Source organism: Rhineura floridana, chromosome 5 (assembly GCF_030035675.1).
Source record: "Rhineura floridana isolate rRhiFlo1 chromosome 5, rRhiFlo1.hap2, whole genome shotgun sequence".
NCBI classification, from domain to species: domain Eukaryota; kingdom Metazoa; phylum Chordata; class Lepidosauria; order Squamata; family Rhineuridae; genus Rhineura; species Rhineura floridana.
This window is the reverse complement of record NC_084484.1, coordinates 22,902,723-22,929,035: the sequence shown is the minus strand read 5'-3', so window position 1 is coordinate 22,929,035 and position 26,313 is coordinate 22,902,723. Positions and strand designations below refer to the sequence as shown.

Here is a 26,313-nt window from a genome sequence, read left to right as displayed (position 1 = left end):
ATGTCAAAAGTGACCTGCTTGCGATCCTAAACAAACTTTCTGGGAAGTGAACTTTAACAAAGTAAATAAAACTTAACTTCCATTATCTGGGGGGGGGGAGGTGCAATCGGAACTCAAAGCAGCACTAACTTTAAACCAAGAAAAAGCAGCTCCTTATCCGGTTCCCACTTTCACTCTTTGTTTTGAAACAGAATATTCAGGCTGCTTCACAAGGGTTAAATACTGCTGAGGTCAATAAACACAGATTGGTTAACCCAAAGCACACGTTCTATAACGGAAATGGATTATTCCCATCTCCCCCTGTGTATTTTGTTTGGAGCAATGAATTGGGTCCACTCCGAGTACAACGACAGGCACGTGGTGGTTACTCCGGATTAAAATGAAGGTACTGCCGCGCATGTGCGCAATTGAACAATCTGAAGCTGCACAGAGGTATATGGGGGCAGGGAGGAGTTGGGAAAAGCTTCGCCGTTGGAAAGCTTCTGTCCAGATTGAAACAAATGTATCTGGGTACAAATCCGACGGACTTCTAGTGAGCCTCGTTCCAAATCCAGGTGCAGGCATTAGCCAGCGCCTCGGTCGCAGGAAGTGAAACTGGAACTCGAGCGCCAGGGGCAAGGGTACGCCGCCCGTTTGATAGTGAGCCACGGGCTGGTCAGGATTTCCTCGCCGTTTAGCCGCAGCAACTTGCAACCTCCAGTTGCTCCGCAGAGTGAAGCCACGGAGCCGGCGACACCTCCCCCGCCCGCCCCGCCGTGTCATCCAAGCCGTCCATTCGGAGCCAGGCCAGACCGGGAGTGCCCCGCTTGCCATCTCACCTTGGCACCTTTGAACGACACTCTAAGGCGATCATCTTGGCGAAAACGCCAGCCATGCGATGATCGCATCTCTGCCCACAAAAAGACATGAAATGATAAAACCAGCCAAATGGTATGCGTTGTAGAGTGCATTGCAGTAATCTAACTTGGAGATTACCAGAGCATGGACAACTGAAGCCAGGTTATACCTGTCCAGATAGGCGCGTAGCTGAGCCACCAACTGAAATTGGTACAAGGCACTCCGTGCCACCGAGGCCACCTGAGCCTCAAGTGACAGAGGTGGTTCTAGGAGAACCCCCAAGCTACAAACCTGCTCCTTCAGGTGGAGTGCAACCCCATCCAGGACAGGTTGGACATGTACCATCCGGTCAGAAGAACCATCCACTAGCAGCATCTCAGTCTTGTCTGGACTGAGCCTCAGTTTATTAGCCCTCATCCAGTCCATTGTTGCAGCCAGGCACCGGTTCAGCACATTGACAGCCTCACCTGAAGAAGATGAAAAGGAGACACACAGCATACTGATGGCAACGCACTCCAAAGCTCTGGATGACTGCACCCAATGGTTTCATGTAGATGTTGAACAGCATGGGGGACAGAACTGACCCTTGCGGAACGCCATACTGGAGAGTCCAGGGTGCCAGGCAATGTTCCCAAAGCACCACCTTCTGGAGCCGACCCGCCAAGTAGGAGCGGAACCATCGCCATGCAGTCCCTCCCACTCCCAACTCAGCCAGTCTTCCCAGAAGGATACCATGGTCGATGGTATCGAAAGCCGCTGAGAGATCAAGGAGAATCAACAGAGTCACACTCCCCCTGTCTCTCTTCCGACAAAGGTCATCATACAGGGCGACCAAGGCTGTTTCCGTGCCAAAACCAGGCCTGAAACCTGACTGAAATGGATCCAGATAATCGGTCTCATCCAAGAGTGTCTGGAGCTGGCCTGCAACCACTCGTTCCAGGACCTTGACCAGGAATGGAACATTTGCTACCAGCCTATAGTTATTAAGATTTTCTGGGTCCAGGGAGGGCCTCTTCAGGAGTGGTCTCACTACTGCCTCTTTCAGGCAGCCAGGGACCACCCCTTCTTGCAGAGAGGCATTAATCACTTCCCTGGCCCACCCGGCTGTTCCATCCCTGCTAGCTTTTATTAGCCAAGAAGGGCAAGGATCCAGCACAGAAGTGGTTGCACGAACCTGTCCAAGCACCTTGTCAACATCCTCAAGCTGCACCAACTGGAACTCATCCAAGAAGTCGGGACAAGGCTGTGGTCTGGATACACCGCTTGATTCACCTGCTATAACACTGGAGTCTAAGTCCTGGCGGATGCTAACGATTTTATCCTGGAAGTGCCTAGCAAATTCATCACAGAACTGATAATTGCATCTCTTTCAGGACATGGCCTACACTACAGGGAGGGCGAAGAAGCTCCTGGAGGCAGTGGTGGCTGGCGCCCACGCAAAGTGGTGGCGCCGAATGCAGGGCGCCCAAACAGTAGGTGGTGCCAAAGCCAATGGCAGGCTAGTTTTGTCCATTCCTCCTGCCTGCTGAGTTCTACAAGGGGCAGCGCTGAGCTTAAAGAAGGCAAAGCTGGCAGCCAGTGTTGCCGCACCATGAACTGGATGGAAATAAGAAAGGCGGAGTGAGGGCAGATTGAGGTTGGTGGGGCGGTGTTCCACTTGCCCTAACGGACCAGCCTCTATTGTTTGCTGGGGGGGGGAGAAGAGGAGCGCAAAAGCCAGCTAGGTGGACAATAGGTTCTCTTGGAGATCAATAGCGCTGGGCTGCTTTCTCACTCGTATAAGGTTCACTGGCATAACGCCGAGTTTCTAAGGATCGCTGGAGAAGAAGTTCTGGTGAAAACTGGACTGGACGTTCCTCCCTCCAAATCCGAGAGAGTCCGAGGGGGAAAGATCTGAGTCCTACAGAGAAACGGGAAGTTGAGGGAGATAGAGAGGAGGGGGGCGGGGATGGAAAGTCAAAACCGTCAGACAAATCCAGGAGAGCTTGCGCCTTGGAGATTTCCTAACCCGATCCGCAAGTAGTTTCAAAGAGTTAAGGCAAAGGAGAAGCTACACAGACGACCATTTCCGACACATGCTGGCAACTGATGTGCGGTTAAAATAGTTCTGACAGCTTGGTAGGATGATGCCAAGGCTAAATAGGTTAAATCGCTGGTGAGAACGCGCCCTCTGGGATGTCTGCTCGTTTGTAGAGCTCAAAGTCTTTCTCTCTCTGTCCCCCCGCCCCCAGGCGTAAGAAAGGATGCACGAATTTTGGGGACTGACTTCCCAGTGAAGCGCACACTCAGCAACCTGCTTCGGTCTTAAGCATACTTACTCGCGAGGAAATCCAACTGAGTCTAAAGTGTCTTAACTCCTTGGCAAGGTTTGCAGACTTCAAAGAGCTGTGGATGTAAGCTTCCTGCGCGCCTACCAGAGGTATTGAAACGGCTGAATTCTATTCTGTCATGTCCAATTCATATTTTCATCCACTTCAGGGAACTTCCTGCCTGCCAGAACTTTTATAACGAGTCTGACAATAGCTTGTGGAAGCTTTCCCCCGCCGTTTCGCCTTATGTCTAAAGTTGCAGTTCTAAACAGGCATTGAACCCTTCCAGCCTTACTTCTGGTTAAACACCAAGCTTAGGATCGCGCTGCGCACTTGTTACGTTTGTTTGCATTTAAAAAGACAAGCGCTCGCACACAACCTCCATCACTTTTCGTTTGGGTCAAGAATCCGCATTTGCCTTTGGCCTCCGGCCGTGGGTGTGCGTGCGTGCCTGCTTTCAATGATCTATAACGCTGATTGTTCCAAAACGTATGCTGTTTTTGTCCAGCCTGTTTGTGGCGGATGTGCTAATGCACTGTTTGATCGACTGAGTTCGCAGTCATAACAATCTGACAGTCTGGCCATGGGAGTGTGGTCCAATTGATTTGCGTTATGTCTGGACTGGAAACTCCAGCGTTAGGGTCTCTCTCTTTCCTTTACCCCTGGGGCGTTGCTCCTAACAAAATCCGGTCTCCATTTGATATGTGTTTTTCTTCCATCAGCTGGAGATTGATTGAAACGGTGGCGATCCACACTGGGCCCGCTTCCCTTACTAAAATAAATCCAAACAAGCCTGAAAGTAATTTCAGATTCTTCCCCTGGCATCTCCTCCCCCCTCGCAAAATCAAACCTTTTTGCTTTCAATTAGAATAAACATAATTAGAGAGCCGCCGTGCCTTGAATGGCAACCAGCCCTTTGTATTTGTATTAAGCGTGTTATCTAGTCGTCCTGTCAGTGACAAGAAGGCTCCGTGTATTTATATAAGGCGAAGGCGGGGCTTATTTCACCACGATGTGAGAAGTTCGAAGCCCTGAAGCAAGCGGCTGCCTCCTTCATAGCAGTCAGTGTTTCCAAATACCATTCAGTATATTAGAAACAAGCCGTAAAATAAATAAGCATGCCGCAAGCTTTTTTTTAAAAAAATGAATACTCTTCACAATCTACAGGGCTCTAGTTAAGCACTCTAAACCGCCTGCTCACCACTCATTTCTAGTGATCACGATCCTTTTTTAAACATGGGACACGATCCAGACCAACAGAATCACTTTTATAACCTAATAGAGGAGTACGTTGAATCTTGCCCGCTGGAGCATGATCCCGAAACCGTTGGCAAACTTTCTGCCTCTTCGCTGCTGTGATGGGTCTCCATCCAGGTCGCCAGCTGTCACGTTTACCTTAGTAAGGCTACTCTGGAGTAAACGGTGAGCTCCATTGCAGCTCCTTCTAATCTCTCTCTCTCTCTCTCTCTCTCTCTCTCTCTCTCTCTCACACACACACACACACACACACTTTTTAAACGTAGCATAAATATATTCTCTCTCTCGGTCTATTGATCACAGAACAAGATTCATGAGTCCGTTCCCCACGTTTTGAGAAATGGCTGGACAAAGATCGGTCAATAGACAGGAGGAACGAGGCGAAGTATAATGGGGTCATTGTATTTCTCAGGAAAAGCTCGCGAGGGGGGGGCGGGGAAAGCCGAAATAAACACGGGCAGAATGTGTATGGTAATGAGTTTAATATCGGGATCCGCCGCCACATTTACATTCCGACTCTTTTCCTACATCTCTTCCGTCCCTCGCTCCCTCCCTCCCTCTTTTCCGAAATATAAGTATTTGGACGCCTGCCTGATGAGTTTAAATATTTACTTCCCGGTAACGACGAAGGAGGAAAGGAAGAAAGGAGTGAGAGGGAAATGGGGTGGGGGTGGGAGAAATTGTGCCATCTTTATCTGCTGTCACTCAGGTCCGGTTAGAGCACTTAACATGCGACACCTCCAGTGCGGCGTCTCAACCGCATCTTACGCATTCCTCCGCGGCCCTGGGCTTAATAAAGCAGTGAACTCTGGAGCAGGTGTTTTTGAAAGTAATAAATTATGATAACTATCTATTCATCTTACTGTTTCCAATGTGCATTGTTTATTCATCGAAAGGGTCAGAGAGAGTGATGGGGAAGAGAGAGAGAGAGAGAGAGAGAGAGAGAGAGAGAGGGAGGGAGGGAGGGAGGGAGGGAGAGAGACTCTGCCCGACTCTGCCCTGAACTAGCTGTGAGGAACGAAGGAAAAACCCTGCTTCAAACAATACTCCAGGAAAGAAATTAAAGACTTCTTAATTAGTGCAGCAATTAAGCTTTCTTGGTCGCATTTTAATCAGCAGAGGCCCTATCAAAGGACAAACAGAACGATTTGCAGGTCTTTGAATTTTAAACAGTCTTATTGATTTCAACACCATAAGGCTCCTACTTGACACACGCGGAGAATTTTCAAAATTTCACTTAGGCTACTCGGGAGTCCGGCTTGATGTGCATTCTGGGGAAGGGGGCGGGGAGGGAGCGGCGCGAAGGGGGGCTAACAATATCTTGAAAGGGTCGATGGGTAATAATAATAATATTCATAATAGTGTATTTTTTTTAAAAAGCCTCGCCGTGTTTTAAAAGGCACCGTAGCCATGTCACGGTATGGGTGGGTTTGGCTGTGTTATAAGCCTTTGATCCTAAACGCGTTCACTTGGGGGCGAGAACTGACCAGTCTCGGAAGCCAGTGGACAAAAGGCCGTGGGAATGGCGTTTGTGTCCCCGGTGCCCCAGGCCAGCCAGCCACATCCAGTCGTTTACTGACAGGGAGGGGGAGACCCCAAGCGTGAAGCTTCCAAAAAGTCTTGGAACTTTTTTCACGCCTTGGTTCTGATCCCAGAGCTTCAGCAGAGGAGAGAACTTCATCAACTCGCTTGGCCGAGGCCGGAAAGAGAGAAGGAGAAGACAAGTCGCTCCAGAGAGAAAAAGAGTTACATGAATCACTCGCTATTCACTTTGAGTAGATTAAAAGGTACCAGTGGTACGCACAAGAGAAACCTCCACACCAACAGCAGGGGACTTAAAGCCCGAACCTACCTATCACTATGTAAGTCCAGTTATTTCTGTGGCATTTACTTCCAAGAAAGGATGTTTAGGATTGCAGCCAACAGTCCGATCCTATGCACATGCATGCTTGGAAATGAGTCCCACTGAGTTCAGTGGCGCCTGCTCTCTCGTAGGTGTTCAATAGCACATATGCAATCCCAGTCGGCAAACGTCCAAGTCTTTAGGCATAATGTAGCATTTGGACGCTTTAAGGCAAAGCCCCCCCCCAATTGTTGCATTGTAAATAGAAAGATGCAAATATAGAGTCTTAATTTTATAACGCCTAGCTCTGCCGCTGTAGTTAACAATTGTCTTGCCGCTGCAAAGGCAAGCTTGATACCCAAGATTTCAGCCTGAAATGACCATCAATTTCTTTACTTTAAAAAGAGTTTTAAAGATGTGCTTTAGGAACAGCAGACCATATTTTATGAGCAGGTCACACCTTTTATTCAGATGAAAAAGCGGAGGTGCCTACTTCACACCACATGTCTGTCTTGGGTCCCCTATAATGTGTTTAAATATGTTTTTTATTTAATATTCATTTTTAAAAAGCTTTATAAAAACACTGGCATTCCTACTCAATTGAGCAATGAGGGGGCTAGGATGCAACCAAGTTAAGCCCTTTTAAGTACCATTGATTTAAATATTGTGTAGAAGTTAAGCATGTACATTTGTATAGCAGTTGTACAGCATTCACAACACTTCACATCTTGTGGCTACAATCTTATGCACACTTAACCTGAAAGTAAGACCCACTAAATACAAGGGGACTTCCTTCAGAGCAAACATACATATAAATGAGCTGCACTCTATTAACTCTTCCAATATAAGGTAAGTCAGAATTATGAACTCCATACTGCAGATCTTTCATACTGAAATCAGAGGGACTTGTACAGACTGACTGCAGGTTTCTGAATTCCACAGGTCTTACTCCCATGTAAGAGTTTAAGTATGCATCCAAAATAATTTAACAACTACAGAGTACTCATGGACTTAAATATTTTATTGATATTGGTACTCATGCACATTAAAAGGCCTACTCCTTTCCTAGGTATGTGCTTCAATTATTTGACCTTAATGAAGTAAAAAGATTATGGAAGTAACATACATTTACAATAACATGCATAGAAAACAGTTCTGTAACCAGGCTGCAGTTGCACTTTGAAATCTTTTGCATTTCTAAACCAATTTATCGGTATGATCCATGGGTTTCAATAGCACTTACTGTAAAGAAAGTCACTTCACACATGACGGTTTCCTATACAGGTAGAGTTTCCATGTTTTGTTGTTATTATGTGCCTATGGCGACCCTATGAATCAGTGACCTCCAAGAGCATCTAACTTCCATGTAGGAAAGCCATATGCAGGCTGTATGTGCACTTGTCATGTGTGGTAACAGAAATTTGACATGCAGGGAGAAGTTGAGGTTAGCCACAGAATCTCAGTGTGTGTTCAACCTATGTTGTGTATACATGCAGCAAAATAGACATATGCAGACTTATTTAATAAGATGGTTTTCACACAGCCCTGGTTCATACATGCGTATTCCTCTCTAGAGAACTGGAGGAAATATCAAGTTATGCTTTGCATGTATGAAACAGTAATCACAAATGAAACAACACAGGCAGATTTTTCATATCAGCTCAAATGCAGTGCTTTTCAGTGGTGTCAGTTCACAACATATTCAGTTGGGAGTCACATATTGCTAGTATAGGCTGTGATTCTAAACTCGCTTACCTGGCAATAAGTCCAACCGAACCCACTGGGGTTTAATATTGAATAAACACATATGGGACTCCACTGTCATTCAGCGCAGTGGAAATATCTTTTGCAAGGTGGCAAGCAGGCCTGAACTTTAGGAATATGTGTGCACCTGGTACCATCCTCAATGACTTGATGTTGGGATCAGGGCATTTCCAAAAGACACATGATTTACCCACTATCTAAAATAGTTTCTGCTTCCCAAAGGTGTAAAAAATCTCAGATATTGGTTAAATCCAATGTACACTTATACATGCAGTTTATACACGGATCCCAGTTCACCTATGGTGTCATTCTTGTAGTACTGGACATGGACACTTCTGAGACTCAGGCTCACTCCCTGCCATGGAAAGGATGTGAAGTGCTGGGGCAGTCCCAGAAATCAAGTGATCTACATGTCTGCAGGTGAAGTGAACCAGCTTGCAATCAAGACACAACTCACACCCACCCTATAGCAGTAGCAATATGCCAGTAAGGAAAGAGACACTTCAAAGCATCCCTCAGTGAGTTAAGATTTCAGGCTCAGATGAAAATGGGAAATCCAAGAGGTGGCTTTTGATCTTAGTTTTAGGGAGCCCTGGTCATTATTTGTTTTCTGAACCTGGAAGTTTAAAGAAAACCTTTTAAAAAATCATCTTCAGCCATTATAAAATATAGTGCATGTCACTTATTAAAAATGGGTGGGGTTTCAGGACAATGGTGTTTTTTTTAGAATGGACTCTCAGTAGCTACCACAATGGTTTCGGCGTGTGTAGTAGAGAAAGTAGCCTCCTGCCATGCAGGGTCCTTGTAGCGCTTTTAATAGCTATGTGTATCATAAATAGTTGGGCCCTAAGGGAAGTATTGATCTTCCTTTCAAACTTGTGAAAGCGATCGCTTCGGGCTTGGCATTGCTTTGAGCGGTTTCGTTCCCCACCCCCTCTGTGCCCTGATTGGCTTTCCCACCCGTGCGGCAAAGTTCCAGAGGACTTGAATCAGCAGAAGAACACAAGTCCATTGCCCTGGGGCAATCAGCAATCGGCTGCAGAGCCGCTTCTCAAGAAGGTAAGCCACAAAAGTGCGAGCAACCGTGCAAAGTGCAGACTCTCGCCGGACCAACAGAGCTCGGCCCCGATCTGCTAAAGGCTACGGACTTTGGAGTCCTATAATTTTGAGTGCAAGATTGAGACGCTTCGATCCAAGCCACCTTTTCACCCAATTATTTCAATGGTGGGAGCGAAAGAGATCTAAGCACGTGTTCAGTCTCCCATTAAGCTCAATGGGGATCAGAAGGTCCTTAGATTTGAGCGGATCGCACATTAGGGTGGGGGAAAATGGACCCACTTTATCTGTCAGGACACAGACTAGAGTATAGGCTTATAGGCCAGTTCTATGCATGTCTTCTCAGAAGTAAAAATGCTTCTAATTTCAAAGAGATCTCAGCCTTCATCACACGGTGTCACCTGTTGGCCACACGGCGCGGTCTTAACTTCGCTCCGTTTTTAAATGTTTGCAAACTTACTGTACTCGTTAATCTCATTGCCGCCCCCCCCAGAAAAAATAGGGGCAAGAGACAAACCATTTAGCCATCAGCTAATGTAAGCCACGCAGGCAAAAGCCTCAACAAAAATATAAAGATTAAAATAGGGGCTTCCGTGCTTCAGAAAACGCCTCGCTATCAAGGAAGGGGGGAGGAATACTTGCTATGGAAGCTTATTGGCGAACATCTGCCCCTTTCTATACGTCTACCCAGCCAGCTTTTGCTTCCCACAACAGATGTTATTTCTCAACTGCATTAAATGTAAGTACCTTGCGCTCTTTGATCCATAAATGCCTATTATTTTCCGGAAATGCTATATATATTTCCTCTTTCTTCGAGCGCTTCGCGTTTCATCCAGGCCCTTCACACAACAAAGCGACAATGATGACGCTTTCCTTTCCACTCTTATTAATAAATAATATACAACTTCCAGCCTCTGCTTTCTGGGATTGTTTGCTATCTTCAAAGGACTATAAAGTATACAAATAAAAACATGTCAAGATTGTTATCCCCTGCCAGGGCCCTTTCCCAGTCCTTCCAGCTTATTTTTTGAAATGGGTGTTGGTTTGAAAGTCATTAAGTAAATAGCAATTAGGAAAAGGGGAGCTGCTTCCCAAGCCTCTTATTCCTTAATTTAGTTTTTGGGCCATGTGTGGATGTAGAACTGTGACCCGATTCCTTTCCAGGATCAATTTAAAATATGCTTTGCTTTCTCTATCAATTTGTGTTGACAAGCGATTGCCTCTCTTTCCAGCCCCCCCCTCCTTTACCGTTGGGGGAGGGAAAGGAGAAAAAGTGAGAATTGGAAAATTACAGAGCTCGCCTCTGGTGGGATGAAACGTGAAACATGCAATCTAACGGTTTCTGGAGACAGGAGGAGGAGATATCTCTCTGTATCTCCCCCCCCTCCCGCGGTGTTTCTCTCTTGTTCGCTCGCTCTAGGTTCCTGGTTGGATAATTTAGGTTAATACCAGCGAGGGAGGCTTGGGCAGCTTCAAAGGGTATTTCAAGTTGCCGGAGCTCCGCCCCTTTCTCTGTACCGTGTGACAACAACAACTCGTCCACGTCCAGAGAGCGAGAGAGGCTGAAGCCGCGGCAGCAGCAACAGCAGCAGCCGCCTCTGCCGCAGCAACCCTCGCAGCCGGCGCTTGGTTCCAGCCTCTTCCCCCTCCCCGTCAACATTTTTTGCTCAATGTCCTGGCAAGAGAGAACTCAAGCCCTGCGCCGCAGCCCGCCTTCTTCCTCTTTTAAATAGGTGCTAGGAAAGGGGGGGGAGAAAGAGAAGACACCACCAAACAAGCGCCCCTCCCCTTCTCTCTCTCGCGTGCTCTCGCTCTCTTCTACACCTCCTCATCGCCACTTTCCAAAGCGGACTTCTCGTTTCTCCTCAGTTGCTGCCGGGACAATTCGGCGTCGCTTTTCGCTCAAGTCTGTCTGTGTCGCTCGCGCGCGCTCTGCCACTTTTCCCGCTCCTCCCTTCTCTCACCCAGTCTGACTAGAGTGGCTTTTTAAACCTTTCCACACTTTCACTGGTAGGCGTAAGAGGGCAACTTTTCTCCCCTCTCTCCCCCTTTATTTCCCCCCTTTCCTCACAAACGCAAAACTCCCTTTTTTATTTCTCTTTTTTCCCCCTCCCACCCACTTCTCCTGAAGGGGTGGGTGGGTGGTAGTGGAGGCGGGGGGGCGGCGGCGGACTGCTGCTGCGTCTAATGTGACCATGGCTGTCCCGGCTCCTTTAATCCCTCCGACCCAGCTGGTCCCCCCTCAGCCGCCCATCTCTACTTCAGCCGCCTGCACCACCACCACCAGCACCAGCACTTCCTCGGCCGCCTCTCCTCCGGCCAGCGCGCCTTCCACGGCGGCCTCGGCGGTACCAGCCTCTTCGGGGACAAACCTATTTCGGCCGGAACCCGTCGTAGCAGCGGCAGTGGTAGCGGCGGCGGCGGCCGCCGCCACAGCCACCTCCAGCAACGGAGGCGGGGAGAGCAATTGCAACGCCAGCTTGGGCACCGGCAGTGCTTCCACCAGCAGCAGTGGAGCCTCCAGCGTAGGAGGTGGAGGTGGCTCGTCTGCCCCCAGCGCCAGCACCTCAGGCGGCGGGGGCAGTGTGCCAGGCAAACCGGTGTACTCGACCCCTTCCCCGGTGGAGAACACGCCTCAGAACAACGAGTGCAAGATGGTGGACCTGCGGGGCGCCAAGGTGGCCTCCTTCACGGTGGAGGGGTGCGAGCTCATCTGCCTGCCGCAGGCGTTCGACCTCTTCCTCAAGCACTTGGTGGGCGGCTTGCACACTGTCTACACCAAGCTCAAGCGCTTGGAGATCACGCCTGTCGTCTGCAACGTGGAGCAGGTCCGGATCCTCAGGGGCTTGGGCGCCATCCAGCCGGGCGTCAACCGCTGCAAGCTCATCTCCAGGAAGGATTTCGAGACCCTCTACAACGATTGCACCAACGCAAGGTAAAATAAAAATAAAATGAAAATTAATGAAAGACGACGACGGGAGAAGAGAGGGGGGGATATGCGTGCGCGCCTCTCATACGCCTTGCACAGCTTCTAAACACCCACCCAGCTCATCCCTAATATGCACACACTTGCTCAGAGCGCCTCTAGGGCGATCCCTGCCTCTTGTGCTGAAAGTAAACACGTGCTGCTCGACCCTAAGCCTGTTTGACTCTCAAAAGTTCAGTGGGACTTCCACGTCGATCCTATTTATGGGGAAGTGATTCCCATTTGTTATAGCTGGGCTTGCTGCCAAGTAAGTGTGCACAGAAGTGCTGTTCTGCTTCCTTGGAAGTGAGCTCAGGATTTGAACTTCTCTTTTGTTACTTTGAAGGCTCTTTCCTCCTCTTTTAAGTAGCCTTGGAAGGAAGCGGGGAAGAGTGTAACCCTTTAATACAGAGGTCACAACACCGGGCCGGTGTTAGTTGGCCAATGCCCAGGGTGCAGACAGGTTCATGGAAGTCCGGTGCCCTGCCCCAAATATTGCACAAGGTGTTGTTACTGGGTGGGGGAAGGAAAGAAAATCTGCACCTGCATAAGGGCACCTTTTCAACCCAATTTGCAGATGTTGAAGAAGGCATGTCCAGATAATATGTAAAGTAGAACTTGGAAACTTAGAACTGAAAAACTCCTGAATGTTTCAGAATTGAGTAATCTGTGACATCCTTTCATCCCATCCTTATCAGTGAGACATTACAAATCTGAGTGGAAAGCCTTTTTTTTAAGTTCAAGTTCATTTTTATGTGCTGATCTTTACCCATTGTTCTAGTAAAGAAGTAGAGTAGCCTAGAGAGCAGGGAGAAAGGAGAGGGTGGTGAGTGGGTGGGTTTGTTCCTTTTTAGTACATCCCATGTATTCATACCATCCTTTCCACATGTGCCTAGAACTGTAAGGCACTGTAAGTAGGCCTTATTGATGTCAGTGTTTCACAACACAGAGAACCACAGAATCGTAGTGTTGATTTGAGTTAGACTGAAGGGAGTTCAGTAGTAACTTGGACAATTACCCTCTCTAGTCAGGCTAAAAAAGTAGGATTTTGTGCACTGCTGTGATGCATGTTTAGGTGGGGTGATGAGTCTCATTTTGAGTGGTTTTGGAGAATCCTTAGGGTGTGGATTTATTAATTCAGAATAAGACCCATCATATGCATAGGTGTAGGTTAGTATTAGAATCTGTGAGCAAAGATCTTTCTTCTTAAAGACATTTAATTATCATCCTATACCATTGCTTCGCTTGTGCAAACCAAGTGATGATGTGACATCCTGAATGGTCAGAAAGAGAACCTTTATTCTTGCAAAGTGAGTCTGACTGAAGAGGGAGCTGTAGTGGAAGAACTGAAATTAAAAACATAGGGACAAAAGGGAGCCCATAGATACCAGCAATGTGTTAAAACCAAAGTGATTTAAACATAATTATCCTGAACCACCAAGAAAAAGTGTGATACAAATCAATTTCTAATACTCTAATTTACATGTTTCCTGACCAAGTATGCATATTGCATGGGAGCATAATTTAATATCTCTGGTTATGCAACTCACATACCTCTAGCAGTACAGAATTTGTATATATTTATAGATGGGGGAGCACGCATGGTATTAATAATTTCTGTTTGGCTCTCTCTTTAAGTATGTAAGGATGTGAAGTAAAATCACTTACTTGAAGACTTAAGTACCAATTCCAGAAGCCAGATAGTTATTGAACAAAAGTTTTTCTTCATGTCCATGCTGCTTAATTGGCAGTCTAAATATTTCTGATTTTCATAATAATAAATATAAGCACAAAGTGTTCTGTTATATTAAGAATACTTGATTTTTTAAAGTTGCATAATTTTTGCCCTGATTCAGTTTTAAGGGTTGAATGTAGACTTAACTGTGTTTGTATTAAATTCAGTTTTCATTTTAAAGTAGGTTTAATATAACTGAATAAAGTAAATACAGTCAGTCATGGGTGTCTTGTGTTTGTAACTAGATGAGTTATCCTTCTGCGATTATACACTCACACAGCACCCCTTCCAAGTTTAACATTTTTAAAACATGTTGAAATTATCGAGTAAAAAGTACGAATGTATATTTTATCGTGATATATCTCCAGCTTTTCTGAATGAAAAGGAAAGTGAAAGGTCCTTTTAAGGAAAAAAGGCTTGGGATGGGAGCATATAAATAGGCCTTGTGCTGTCTGAAATGATGCAGTTAGTGCAGTCCTATAGTCTTTAGTTAACTTATGGAGCAAAAAATGGTGCATGACGAAAGCCATAGAAAAAAAGTTGGGCTTAATTTTTTGAGTTGAAAGCAAATGACATAGTTCTGTTTTCTGTTTATTTTGCTGGTTAAATCTCTGTGTGACTCAAAGGGTTGCATGTTATATGAACAGAAGTTTGTTCAATGTAAGGCTACCTATTTTGTATATGTTATGCATTGGAACCAATGCATGTGATAGTACAGAGCCGGTGCTGTTAAACCAGAAGAGTTTGCTGAATGAAGTTTCTACAGGATTTTGTCAGGAGGTGCACATTTATGTGAACCACTTGTTTTCACACCACCAGACTTTTAATGCCACATTGTTCCCAGGATATCTGTAGACAGCCCAGAACCCAACTTCATAGCTTTCTCCCCCCCCCCCCCCCCCGTCACTGGAAAGAAGAGAGGAGTGGAGAAGATTTGGCTCAGTGGATTGCCCTATGTTTCAGGATATCTTGTTCAACACAGATGGCAATAATCACAATTTGGGAGGGAGTGGGTACTTGCATTGCCTTTGAGGATATATGGCAGAACATCTGTGCACCCCACCTTTCTAACTACCTCCAGAGGGTCAAAATAAACTAGCCAAAAGGATCCCATGAAAACCTCCCATTTGGCACAAGAGAGGGGTGGGTGGGGCTGGAGGAGCAAAGGAAGGGGGTGAAATCTGTCAAAAGAGGACATTCCAATTGTTGAAATAACAATCCCCTTTAGAACGCAAAGTGCAAGTCTGAGGACATTAGCACTGATTCTGTTGATTTTAGAGTTGGAGTGGGGGAAAACTCCTGATATAGTTAAAAACAAAAGTAACTATAATGAAACTGTTGTGCATGAAGAGCATTATGTTGGGAGACTTGATTTCTATACTGTGACTTTTTCAGACAGCTGTGTGTGGAACTTTAGATCAGGTTTCCTAAATGGTTTCAAGTTACGCTAGAATCTTTGAAGATGTAGAATCTACACACACACACACAAATTGGGAGTTACTATGATGCAGTAGTACATTCAGAATTAACTCCTGACTTCTGTTCACCTTCTTGTAAGACGGAATAGAAGAGATATTTTTTAACACTGTATAATTTTTTTTTTAAACATTGAAGGGTTAGGATGTTCAACTGGGTAAACCAAATATCACAAACTTGAACCAAACATCAACAAAAACATTTAACAGTGCAATCCTATGTAAGTCCCACTGAGTTCCAGGAAAGTGTATACTATATAGGATTGTATCCGAACTGTTGTAAGCAACATAGTTTGTGTGCAGATGTAGCATTACTATGTTCTTTGAAAATAACTGATGCTTTTAAATATTTCATATAAACAATGAGTCTATATAAGTTTGTGGGTCAAATCATAGACTTCCACATGCCTGTAACATGATTTTGAAACATGTAGCACAATCCAAGTAAGTTTCTCATCCTAGTGATGTTTAGGATTGCAGCCTTTAAGGGACAGCTTACTACATCTTGCAGTAATTTTGAGGTGCTTGCTGTATTGTAATTCAGCATGACAAAGGATTAATTTAGATGAATTTGAATCTGATAAACTGTACTATCTATAAACATCACAAATAGGTTTATTGAAAAGCTTTTCAGTAAACATGTACAAGTAAAGCAGTATTTTTCAATATGTTAGGGCCAAATGGATGCCTCATCAATTTATACAACTGTTTTTTAAATTGTGTTTTTCCCTTTTGGTTATATTTCAATTTTCAGTGGCACCCACACACCCCATCTGACAACCTATATTTGTTTTGAAAATGAGCTGTTTCTCATCACTTAGTTGTTTTATCTAAAGCACGTTTTTACATTTAAAAAAGTATGTATGGCTGAGATAAAATATAATTTCAATGTAGTAAACATATTACTGTTATGTATATGTCACAGTAAATTGACAGCCTTGAACATCTTCTTTTTTTGGTAACTGGTTGAAAGGAGTTGATGATGCTAACCATTTAGTCAAGGCTAATATACTGTTTAATCAAATAGTATTTCAAAAAAGCTATTAATTTGTTGTGAATAATAATCTAATTTGGTTTCCCTTTAATGTTTTGATTCATTAGTCATCAGTTGCCATGAAGTACTTATAACAACTTATCTGAATAAAAAGTGACATCTTTTTTAAAAGAGTAGCCATGGGGCTTATAAACAAAGTGTCTGATTTATGTCTTATTTAAATAAAATGCTTGTACTCATGTGAAATGTCTGCAGTGATATATTGCTTTCTTTTTTAAAGGACATAGGGCTCTTTGTAAGTATTAACAGATGTTGATTAGAAAAAATTGCATTTTAACATGAATTTGTGAATAGGAGTATATGTCATGTACAAATATTTTCATAATGCCAACTAGACATTATGTTCTTCATATTTATGTCCCTCTGAACTGTATGCCCCTCAGCTCTAGACACTTGTATGAATCAACATAGTAAACTAGTACTAAAATGTACAAATACAGTTTTCCCTAGATTAGATTTCTGTCAACATAGTCAGTTGCAGAGGCCCAGTTTGTTTTTCTACAGTACTCCTAACAATTTATATTTTTTCTTCATTAAATAAGGGATGATATGAATACATGTTGTGGATACAGTTTAAGCTTCCAAATAATATTGGAACAGAGTTGGCTTGGTTCAGTAAAAGAAGTGTAGGAGCTAATAGATGACCAGCAACAAAACAAATAGGAAACACAGATGAAAAATCAGACTGGAAGTTGGCAAAAATCAAATGGACAGATCAGTCAGCAGATCACATATGGTAAAACACTTGGATTTATTCCAATTTACAGCCCAGTACTAAGTAGGCTTACTTGAAACTGGGTTCACAAAGACTACTACTCGCTATGATTGCAGTCCTAGGGATACCACTAGTCCCAAGTGCAAGATAAATTCCTAAATCCAAATTCTCTGATTTAATTAGTTCATGGATTGAGGCTGGCTGTCAGCTTTCGTGAATGATGACTGAAACAGCCACTGTTATGCAGCTGGACTTAATTCTTTGACTGCTAGATTTGCTAATTCATTTCAAAACTCTTGTATTTTCTTCCACAACACAACCATCTTAAATAACCCTTTGGTTGGCATATCTTTTGGATCAGGTCCCATGTGAATATAGATTTGTTCTCTAACCTTTTGCTGATCTTACAAGATGCTATTCAATGGGTACACTGACAGGCAAAGTAAAAGTGAGGAATTGCTAATGACGTTCGCAAGTTCTGTTTGTAAGAATGAGGACTAATGGCTTTTGGAGTACAGCCTATCAGGAAGTCACACAGAAATAGGTCTATCTTCCTAAAGCTTAGCTAGAAAAAAATGTAAGAGGAGCCAAGATTGGATAATATTTCTTTTTGTATGACATACTTTTTAAAATGTTAATGCTTTTCTTTATTTAAAAGTTAGAAACCCTTTATTTATAAATAGTCCAGTCAAATTTATATAATTTATGGAATAGGCATTTTATCCTGCAATACACTTACTCAGATGTAGCTTGAAAACTCTGTGTGTTCTGAAGATTTATAGGCAAAGAAGACAGTCAAAAGGGCAGTATTTAAAGTATAGCTATGATTACAAAACACTTGTTTTCTAAAATATAGAGCATGGACGTACTTTGTCATCATAATTACTATTACTTAATAGGTTTGGATCCAGACTTATGCTTAAAATAGACCCATTGAAATGAATGACACTTAACAGTAGATAACTAACAAGTCCCATTGATTTCAATGGGCTCTTCTCTCAGTATGACAGGAATCTGGATTCATCTAATAGTATAGTAGGTGCTGTATGTATTTTTCTCATATTGTACTATACTTATGGATGCAGAATACAAAAGTGAATACATTTATAGAGTTAATTAAACATTTAATTTTCATGTTGATATTTAGTCTATTCCTAACTTCCACTTATCAGATTGCAGTGATATTTATTCATTTTCTTTTTTTGGAGAGACATGGCTGCAAAATTCCTGTTGACTCATTACACAGTTTATATCCATTATTTTGCTAACAGGAATAGTTATGTATATTAATAATGGCATCAACTAGTTATGCAAATATTATTGCATGCTTTCTATATTTATACTTAATATTATTTTTAAAAGGAAAATTTAATTTTGAGAAACAGGCACAACCAATATATTTTGGAGAAATCAGACGTGCAAAGTTGCTTGCTTGTCAGTATGCGATTTGTACTTCTAAATTATTGCTTAAACTTGTAATGTAAATCTTGAGGCTACATCCCACTTCATATCTGTAAATCACATTATATTTTTATAGGGCAAAGTACCCATTCATGTGATAAAAATTTATTTTATAATACTGAACCTTATTGAATGTAGATTTATTGATACTGAATACTATTGATATGTAGATCAAAAATGGATTACGGTAGACTGCAAATGACAATGCAACAATTTTCTTTCGCATTAAAATGTTCAGACAAAGAATAACAATTCTATTTCTTTTCCTGTTTTTGATTGTGAGAAATCAAAATTTGTAAATCACTGATTTGTGGAGTTTGCTTTGGATGATTTTGCTCTGAATGCTTGAATGTTCACAAAGCCAATGAGGATAAATGCTCTGGTATATACTCTGAAATAGCAGCTGACAGAAGTTTCTGTTTCCTACTATATAGTATTGGTCTTGTATTGCTAGTCCTTTTTTTTGTTAGTAAGTAAGTAAGTAAAATTTAATTTTTGTGTCGCCTATCTGGCCGAAGCCACTCTAGGCGACGTACACATTGAAATTCAATAAAATACAATATAAATACAGCATAAAATACAATGCAGTCAACAATAACCATTTTAAATAGCAGCAGTATAGAACAATGTAGGGCAATCAATAAACAATTATAAACAATCACAAAAAGTTTGAGCCCACCCCGGAGATCCCGAAGGCCTGTCCAAAGAGCCAAGTTTTTAAGGCTCGGCGAAAGTACTTTAATATATCATTCATAGTTCTACTGGTTCACTGTTGAAAATTTGTGGCGTATGTGTCATGCATGGATTGTAACGTATGGTAGAAGTGGAGAAATTGCATTATACAACATTGGTTGTTTTTCCTCTGGAACTATTGTATTGATTTATAAAGTTACTATAACAATGTTTTCTGGGTAGATCAGGTAAAAGTGCATGCTAGATTTTTGGAAGCATATGTAAGAGGTTTTTATTTAAATACTTTTTGTGTGATGGTGAGGCTGCAGTGGAAAAAGTGTTACATGCAGTACTACAAAAATAATTAGAAATGATAGGAACAATGTAATTCAAAATCTCAAACATTCAGCAGTCAGGTTGTTGCCATGGGGCTGACACAAATGGCATAATCGAATTGGTTTTGTTAATCATGGGTTATTTAAAGCATATCCTTTTGTCATCTGCTTTGCGTTCTACATTCCACTCATGGTTTCAAAATATTTCCATGCATATCTTTTGTAGGACAAGTCCTGTTCATGGACAGTGACACCCCCACCCCAAATAATCTCTAGCTTTACATACTGAAGCAGCAACATAATGTGGGCTGACAAAACATAAAACTGATGACAGGTTTTAAGTTGCCTAAATACATGCTTATGTGACAAAGTAATTTACAAAACGTCAACATCTGCCAGACAAAATCTGTAGATATTTCTTGAGAATCTATTACAAATAAACTTTTCTTCTTCCATTTTCCATTATACATATTTAGAAGAATAGTATTTCATAGTTTGATTGAAAGGAATGAAAGCCAGAAGATTGGCATCAGTCAGAAACTTTGCTCTTGTAGGTCAATGTTGTGCACATTTATTTGGAATATAGTGAGACTATAATTTCAAGTAAATGTGCATAGGATTGTCCCTTCCTTCCTTCCTTTATCTGATACAGTGTTTTATCAAACTCAGTTTATGGAACTTGACTATACCCTATGAATGCTCATTTGAGTGGGGTCTTTTGTAAGAATGATCACATCTTAAATAATGACTTTCATCTTTTACTTACAATTCTTTGCTCATCAGCCTGTTAGGTTTAGGCTTAATTCCAAGTGCTACTCCTATGTAACTGTGGACTGTGTCAACAGTGCTGTGATTTTTGTTATGAATTTAACAAACTTGCCAGCTTTTGATATGTGAATGAGGCTGCATTCTGTAAATACTCACCTGGAAGTAAGTCCCATGAACTTTATGGAACTTAGTTCTGAATAGACATGTATAAGTTTGTATTGTAATCATATTTTATAGGTCCTAGGTACCTGATCTCCAGCCCTAAAGAAAGACAGTTTCACTTATAAAAAAAGGCAATGCTTATGTGAAGCATTTCAGAACTGCAGTGATGGTGTATCTTTCATTTGTTGCTGTGTCTTTAATATTTTAAAAAGTTTTTAAACAGTTGATTATCAGGAATGTGAAATCCTTCCACTGGCATTGGTTAAATCTGATCTTCATTGGGGTTTTTAAAAATGCATTGTTTCTGTACCGTCTTACAGAACGTCTTGGATCTTTGGTTCCAAACTTATTGGGACATGGATTGAACTTGTCATTTGGGATCCTCACATTGTTTACTCTTGTACAGTGCTCATTGGTCTCATTTCAAGCCCTTCTACATGAATGTTAAATCCCACTGGAATCAGTGGGATTTTTTCCCAAGGCAGTTTCTTTTAGGATTGCAGTATTAATAATATAAGAACATTAGAAGAATTGTGCTGGATCAGATCAAAGGCTCATCTGATCCAGCATTCTGTTCTCACCAGATGCCTGTGGGAAGTCCATAAGAAGGACTTGAGCACAACGGCATTCTTCCTATTTGTGCTTTCCAGCAGCTGTTATTCAGAAGGATACTGCCTCTCATGCTGGAGATAGTATATAGCCATCATTGATCCTTATACTCCATGAATTTGTCTAAGCCAACTCCCATCAGGCCCAGTCAACATGGCCAATGGTCAAGGATGATGAGAGATTTAGTCCAGCAACATCTGGAGGGCACCATAGTGGCTATTCCTAGACCAAACCCCCTTTAAAGGCATCCAGGCTGGTGGCCATCACTACCTCTTGTGGCAGTAAATTCTATAGCTCAGCTATGCCCTGTATGAAGAAATGCTTCTTTTTGTCTGTCCTGAATCTTTGAACGTTATCCATTGCATGATTCCCTATAAAATCTTTCCTTGGAAATAAGTTTCACAAATGTCAGTACTTTGAATTATTGTTTGTTTTTAGTCTAAGCATAATCACAGTCTACGTTTGGGGGTGAAGATGTTTGATGTTAGTGAGAATGAAAAGAAACATATTTTTTGTTGATATTATTTAAGTGGTAAAAATTATTTAAGTGGTAGAAATTATTTACCAGTGAAGAAGCTGAATGCAATTTCCTTCTTGCATTGTACATTGTTGAGAAAACCCATTTCCTTCAGAGAAGTGATGTTCTTTTGTCACAAAACTTATTTCCCTTTTCCACCTTTAAATAATAACCTGATTTAGCCAAGCTGAAACATATGCGCAGTTCACCCTGACTGAGCCCTTTGCCTTCTAGGGTAGGTGCAGCTGAGTGTTGAAGTTGCTAAAAACAGCACAATTGTTTGAAATAATGATTAAGGCTCTTTTGTTTTATTACATCTCATGTCCTTTAGCCTTGCCAGGAATTATAGTTTACCTGTGCATTTGCAGCAGCTTGCTAAATGCATGTATATTTAACGAAGTACATGTATTCCTTGACATTAGTTCTTTAACAGAAACTTTGGTACCAGGGGTAAGAATAACACAGAAAGAATAAGAAGAAAAAAAGGAGAACAACATATTGCAGCAAACTTTTTATTTAGTACGCATGTCTCATACAGACAACTTGAAGGCTTCTTCCAAAATGCATCCAGGAATGTTTGCCTTGCCTTTTTTCTTTTATCATGTAGCATCTTGCTATTGCAATCTAAAGTGTTGAACACAGTTCTCTCTTTACACTTGAGCAGACAGGCAAGGGGCAGTCACTACCACCACCTTGTGCTCTCTCTCTCTTTCTCTCTCTGCCATCCTCCCCTACAGTCAAGCAGACGAGTTTGCAGTAAACAGTGCTTCTGGGGCACCCAAAGCTCTGTTTACTGCAGAGGTGCCTGAGCTACCTGCCAAGAAATGCCATTCCAGCTACAAGTGAGAGAATTGCCTGTAGCAGCTGCAATCCAGTAGACAAGGAGCCACATTCTGACACTCCCTGCACTCAAACAGACTTTGTTAAAAGGAACTCTTTTCCTGGCAGATTTGTTAACTGAAGTAATACTGTTATGTTACGGGAGAAAGAGGAAACCACAACAGCAGCAGACAATTTAATATATCTGGCACGTCTCTGATATCTCAAAGTGAGTGTCACGGGAGTATATGGGTAAACACAATGCCAGAACTTGTTGAAAATGTTGCATTTGTAAAGATCTAAGTAAAGACAATTATTAGTCATTTATAAAACTTTTCTTTTAAAGATATGCCACTATTTAAAGTAATGATAATTATATGTAACTAAATATTATTCCTACAGGTTAATTTATTTGATTAGCTTGTAATTGAGAAGATTTTTATGCTGTCAGAATAGTTTTGCCCCTATATACATTTTGAAGCTGAAAAATATGTATACTGCAATAGAACTATAACTCTTTATACTTTGTTTTGTAAGTTGAAGCCATGGTTTGTTGTTGATTTTCTTTGCTTATTTTAACTGGCATTATGTCTGAACCAAAAATCCTTACTTACCCATATGCAGGTTGTTTGGCTATCCCATGCCAAATGCTTGCCAAGCTACAGAAGCATGAAGCAAGAGCTTCTAGAAACAAAGTAAGTTTTGGAGAAATAAGCTGTGACTTGTTTGCTTGGCTGTGAGACAACGCTTGGTGTGTTCAGCAGACCAAGATAAAGTATAGCTTACTGTAATGTGTGAATGCAGCCATCGTTGTATCATATGCATTGAGAATGCACACTGGAATATACCATCATCCTTCTAAAGTTCATTTTGCATAGGGACATCTGCCAAGTGTTTCTACCATTATTTATGTCCTCATAGCATGGTAAGTGGTGACATGTGAGGGGGTGTTCTGTATAGTGGAACCCTAACTGTGAATGTCCTCCCCTCACAGATTCAGTTTAGGTGTCTTGTAAAGACATTTTTATTTATTCAGGCGTTTGGCATTTAGTTAGTTGACTGGATGAGATGTTTTGTAGCTCTTATGTGTTGTGATGTAAATTTCATTTCTTAGATTTTTTTAGATTATTGTATTATATTTTTAACTTGTACCGTGCTCTGGGGTGGATTTTAATGACGAGTGGGTTATAAATTACGAAATGAATAAACAATCCCTTAATGAGATTCTTGGAAATCTAAGCTTCTGCAGAACACAGTATTAAAGCCACACCATTTAAAAAATAGTTGTGGGTCTCATTAAGGGCTATGTAATCAACATTCAGCTTGTTAGTGCGTGTTCACATGCAAGAAGAAAGATGATACAGAATTTAGTAGCAGTCATACAAGGATAGAATATTTTGTGTATATTTGAGGACGAAATCTTTTGCTAGATTTGGATGAAGCGCAGACTGGAGCTGTGTTGAGGTATACACCCAGTGTTTAAATGTAGGGATGGGGACAGAAATCTGCGTTCAAGCCATGCCTCAATGTCGCTGCGCACATCGGGCCCTCCTGCTTAGTTCATGACCTTCCTGTATTGACCAGGGAAAGTCTGCATGGGCTTTTACTCATGTTTTACTTGAATGCAGGTAAGACCCTCAACGCAGTCAGGGACTCTGATCAAGCAGAGATCATGCAAAGAATTCTACTAGCATTCAAGGTCTGGGCTGACATGCATAGGGGCCAATGTGCACAGGGACATTGAGGTGACGCTTGCATGTGTGGCCTTGCCTGCATTCCCACATTTAAACATTGCATGTTCAAGTGAATTCTTAAATATAGCTTGGTTCTTGAGCTGTTGCAGGAATATATAATGCTGTGCTACTTAACATACTGTGTGTACATGCAGTTCAAAATACCAGTATTTTTGTTATTAGGCCACCATCTCCCCAAAATGGCTAAAATAACCTTGCTTATAAATAGCTGACATTTATTTGCTTTGCTTTTCCCCTTGCTGTGTCACATATTATAACTTGAAAACCTACCTATGCTTGCACCAGTGCAAGTGATTTAAGCATCAATGGTTTAGGTCTAGTGAAAGGCTTCATCTTCTCTGTATTTTCTTTCTCAGAAATGGGCAGCATGGTAAATATTTTCTGTTCCAAACTGTATTTATGGCACTTAATTATAATTGAAAGGGAACTCAGCTCTCACATACATCCAGTACCATTCCTCAGATTGGAAACAAATCAGGTTTTTTACAAAGCTTGTGTAAAGCATGTCTTTCAGAGCACTGCAGACCATCAAAGCATCACCTGTTGAATTTCAAGTTTTTTTCGCTCTTCATTAGGGGTGGAATTATTACTTTTTGTTATGATACATTAACAGAAAAAATAGAAATAGTTAAAAATTAAATGTCAGTTTATTTTGTATATTCAATTTTAATAAAAATAAAAAAGTTCAGATTTTGTTGTTGTGTGTTTGTTTAACTTAATGAGGAATGTTAGTCCTCATGGAGCTACAATTGGACTTAATCAATGCCTCATATCTGCTGTGGTGGTGGGGGAGCTTCTTCTTAAGTTAGTATTCCATCCCTGCTCTTCACACCAAGGTCCAAATAGATGAGTGCTACACTTTATACTTGGGCTGATGAGAAAAATATTTTATGGATTCTTGTGGGCTATAAGGAGATAAAACTGGAAGATGAGCAGTAAACATTTGCCCAGTTTTACAGTCGTTCATGCATGATGTTATTATATGAATGGACATTGCTTGTTTCTGTTCTCAGCTTTTCCATTGGCCTCATGGGCAAGATCTTTAATTTCTTTGTATCTCTTGTGCTCATGTGATCTTTCTAACTCTCAAAAATATTGTGAGGGATAGCTGATGCTTAAATAATTCCTTGAAAAAGGCTGTTTGATAAGGAAAGTTGACATTTTGTGATAGGTATACATAAGAATTTTCTAGCATCAGCATCGTCTGAAGCCACACCATACATTTAAAACACATTAACTTCACATTTAAAACACATGACCTCCCCCAAAGAATCCTGGGGACTGCAGTTTGTTGAGTGTGCTGGCAGTTGTAGCTCTGTGAGGGAAAACCACAATTCCCAGGAGACTTTGGAGGAAGTCATGTGCTTTAAATGTGTGTTGAATGTGCTTTAAATGTACAGTGTGAATGGCAGTAGATTCAGGACAACAGAAAATCTTGAAAATCAGGATACATCTCAAGGATAATAATTTTCTCAGAAAAACTCATTATCTGTATGTGTGGAGTCTAGTGAGAATGATCTATACTTACGAATGGAAAAGGTAACCATGCTGCCCTGTTTCCCTGTCCAGTAGTGAGATTCCCAGGCTGCAGTAGATGACCCCTTCCTTGTTTGCTTTTACCGTGTTCTGCTTTGGCTCAATTAGGGTGTCATGGTTGAGAGTACTCTCATGGGGTGTGTGTTCCATCTATCCCTTCTCACATCCTCCACTCCCTACTTTGGCTTCTCCACTTTTGCTAATTGTGGTTTACTGTTATGTCTGAACTGACAAATCGTGATTAGTGCTTAGTCTTCAAAACACACGTTCATGATTTACAGATGGTTTGCAAAATACGGTTTAACAGTGAGGTGTTAGCCATGGGACATCTCAAAAAACTATCTTTAGTGAAAGACAAGAAGGGGAGGGAAGAGAAGTTAGATAGTTCATGAGCCTAGGTTACTGAAACATGGCTTAGTGGCATGCTGAATTCAGACTTTCATAATGCTAACATTTTGCATACAAATATTTTTTAATTTTTTTAAAAAAAATAATATTCTGTCCATGCATGAACTTTGGTGTATGATTTAAAAAAACATTTAGATCGATGCAAAGATTTTAATATGAACCTTTGATGCACAGTGATGAAACAGTGGTGACTAGGAGGGAAAGTGCTTCCCAAAATCCAATAATCAACTATTCTTACATTGCTAGCATCAAAGCAAGTTGC

At 41.9% G+C, this 26,313-nt stretch overlaps 1 protein-coding gene across 6 annotated transcripts in view; it reads left to right on the top strand.

Annotated features, from left to right (window-relative positions):
* The first annotated feature begins 10,651 nt into the window (after positions 1 to 10,651).
* DACH1 (dachshund family transcription factor 1) overlaps positions 10,652 to 26,313 on the top strand; it is a 585,162-nt gene continuing 569,500 nt past the window's right edge. For all 6 annotated transcript variants that reach the window (XM_061629968.1, XM_061629971.1, XM_061629970.1 and 3 more), the window contains exon 1: positions 10,652 to 12,001. In XM_061629968.1, coding sequence (XP_061485952.1) covers positions 11,262 to 12,001 — 740 coding nt within the window. In that variant the 5' untranslated portion in view covers positions 10,652 to 11,261. The remainder of the gene's footprint in view (positions 12,002 to 26,313) is intronic.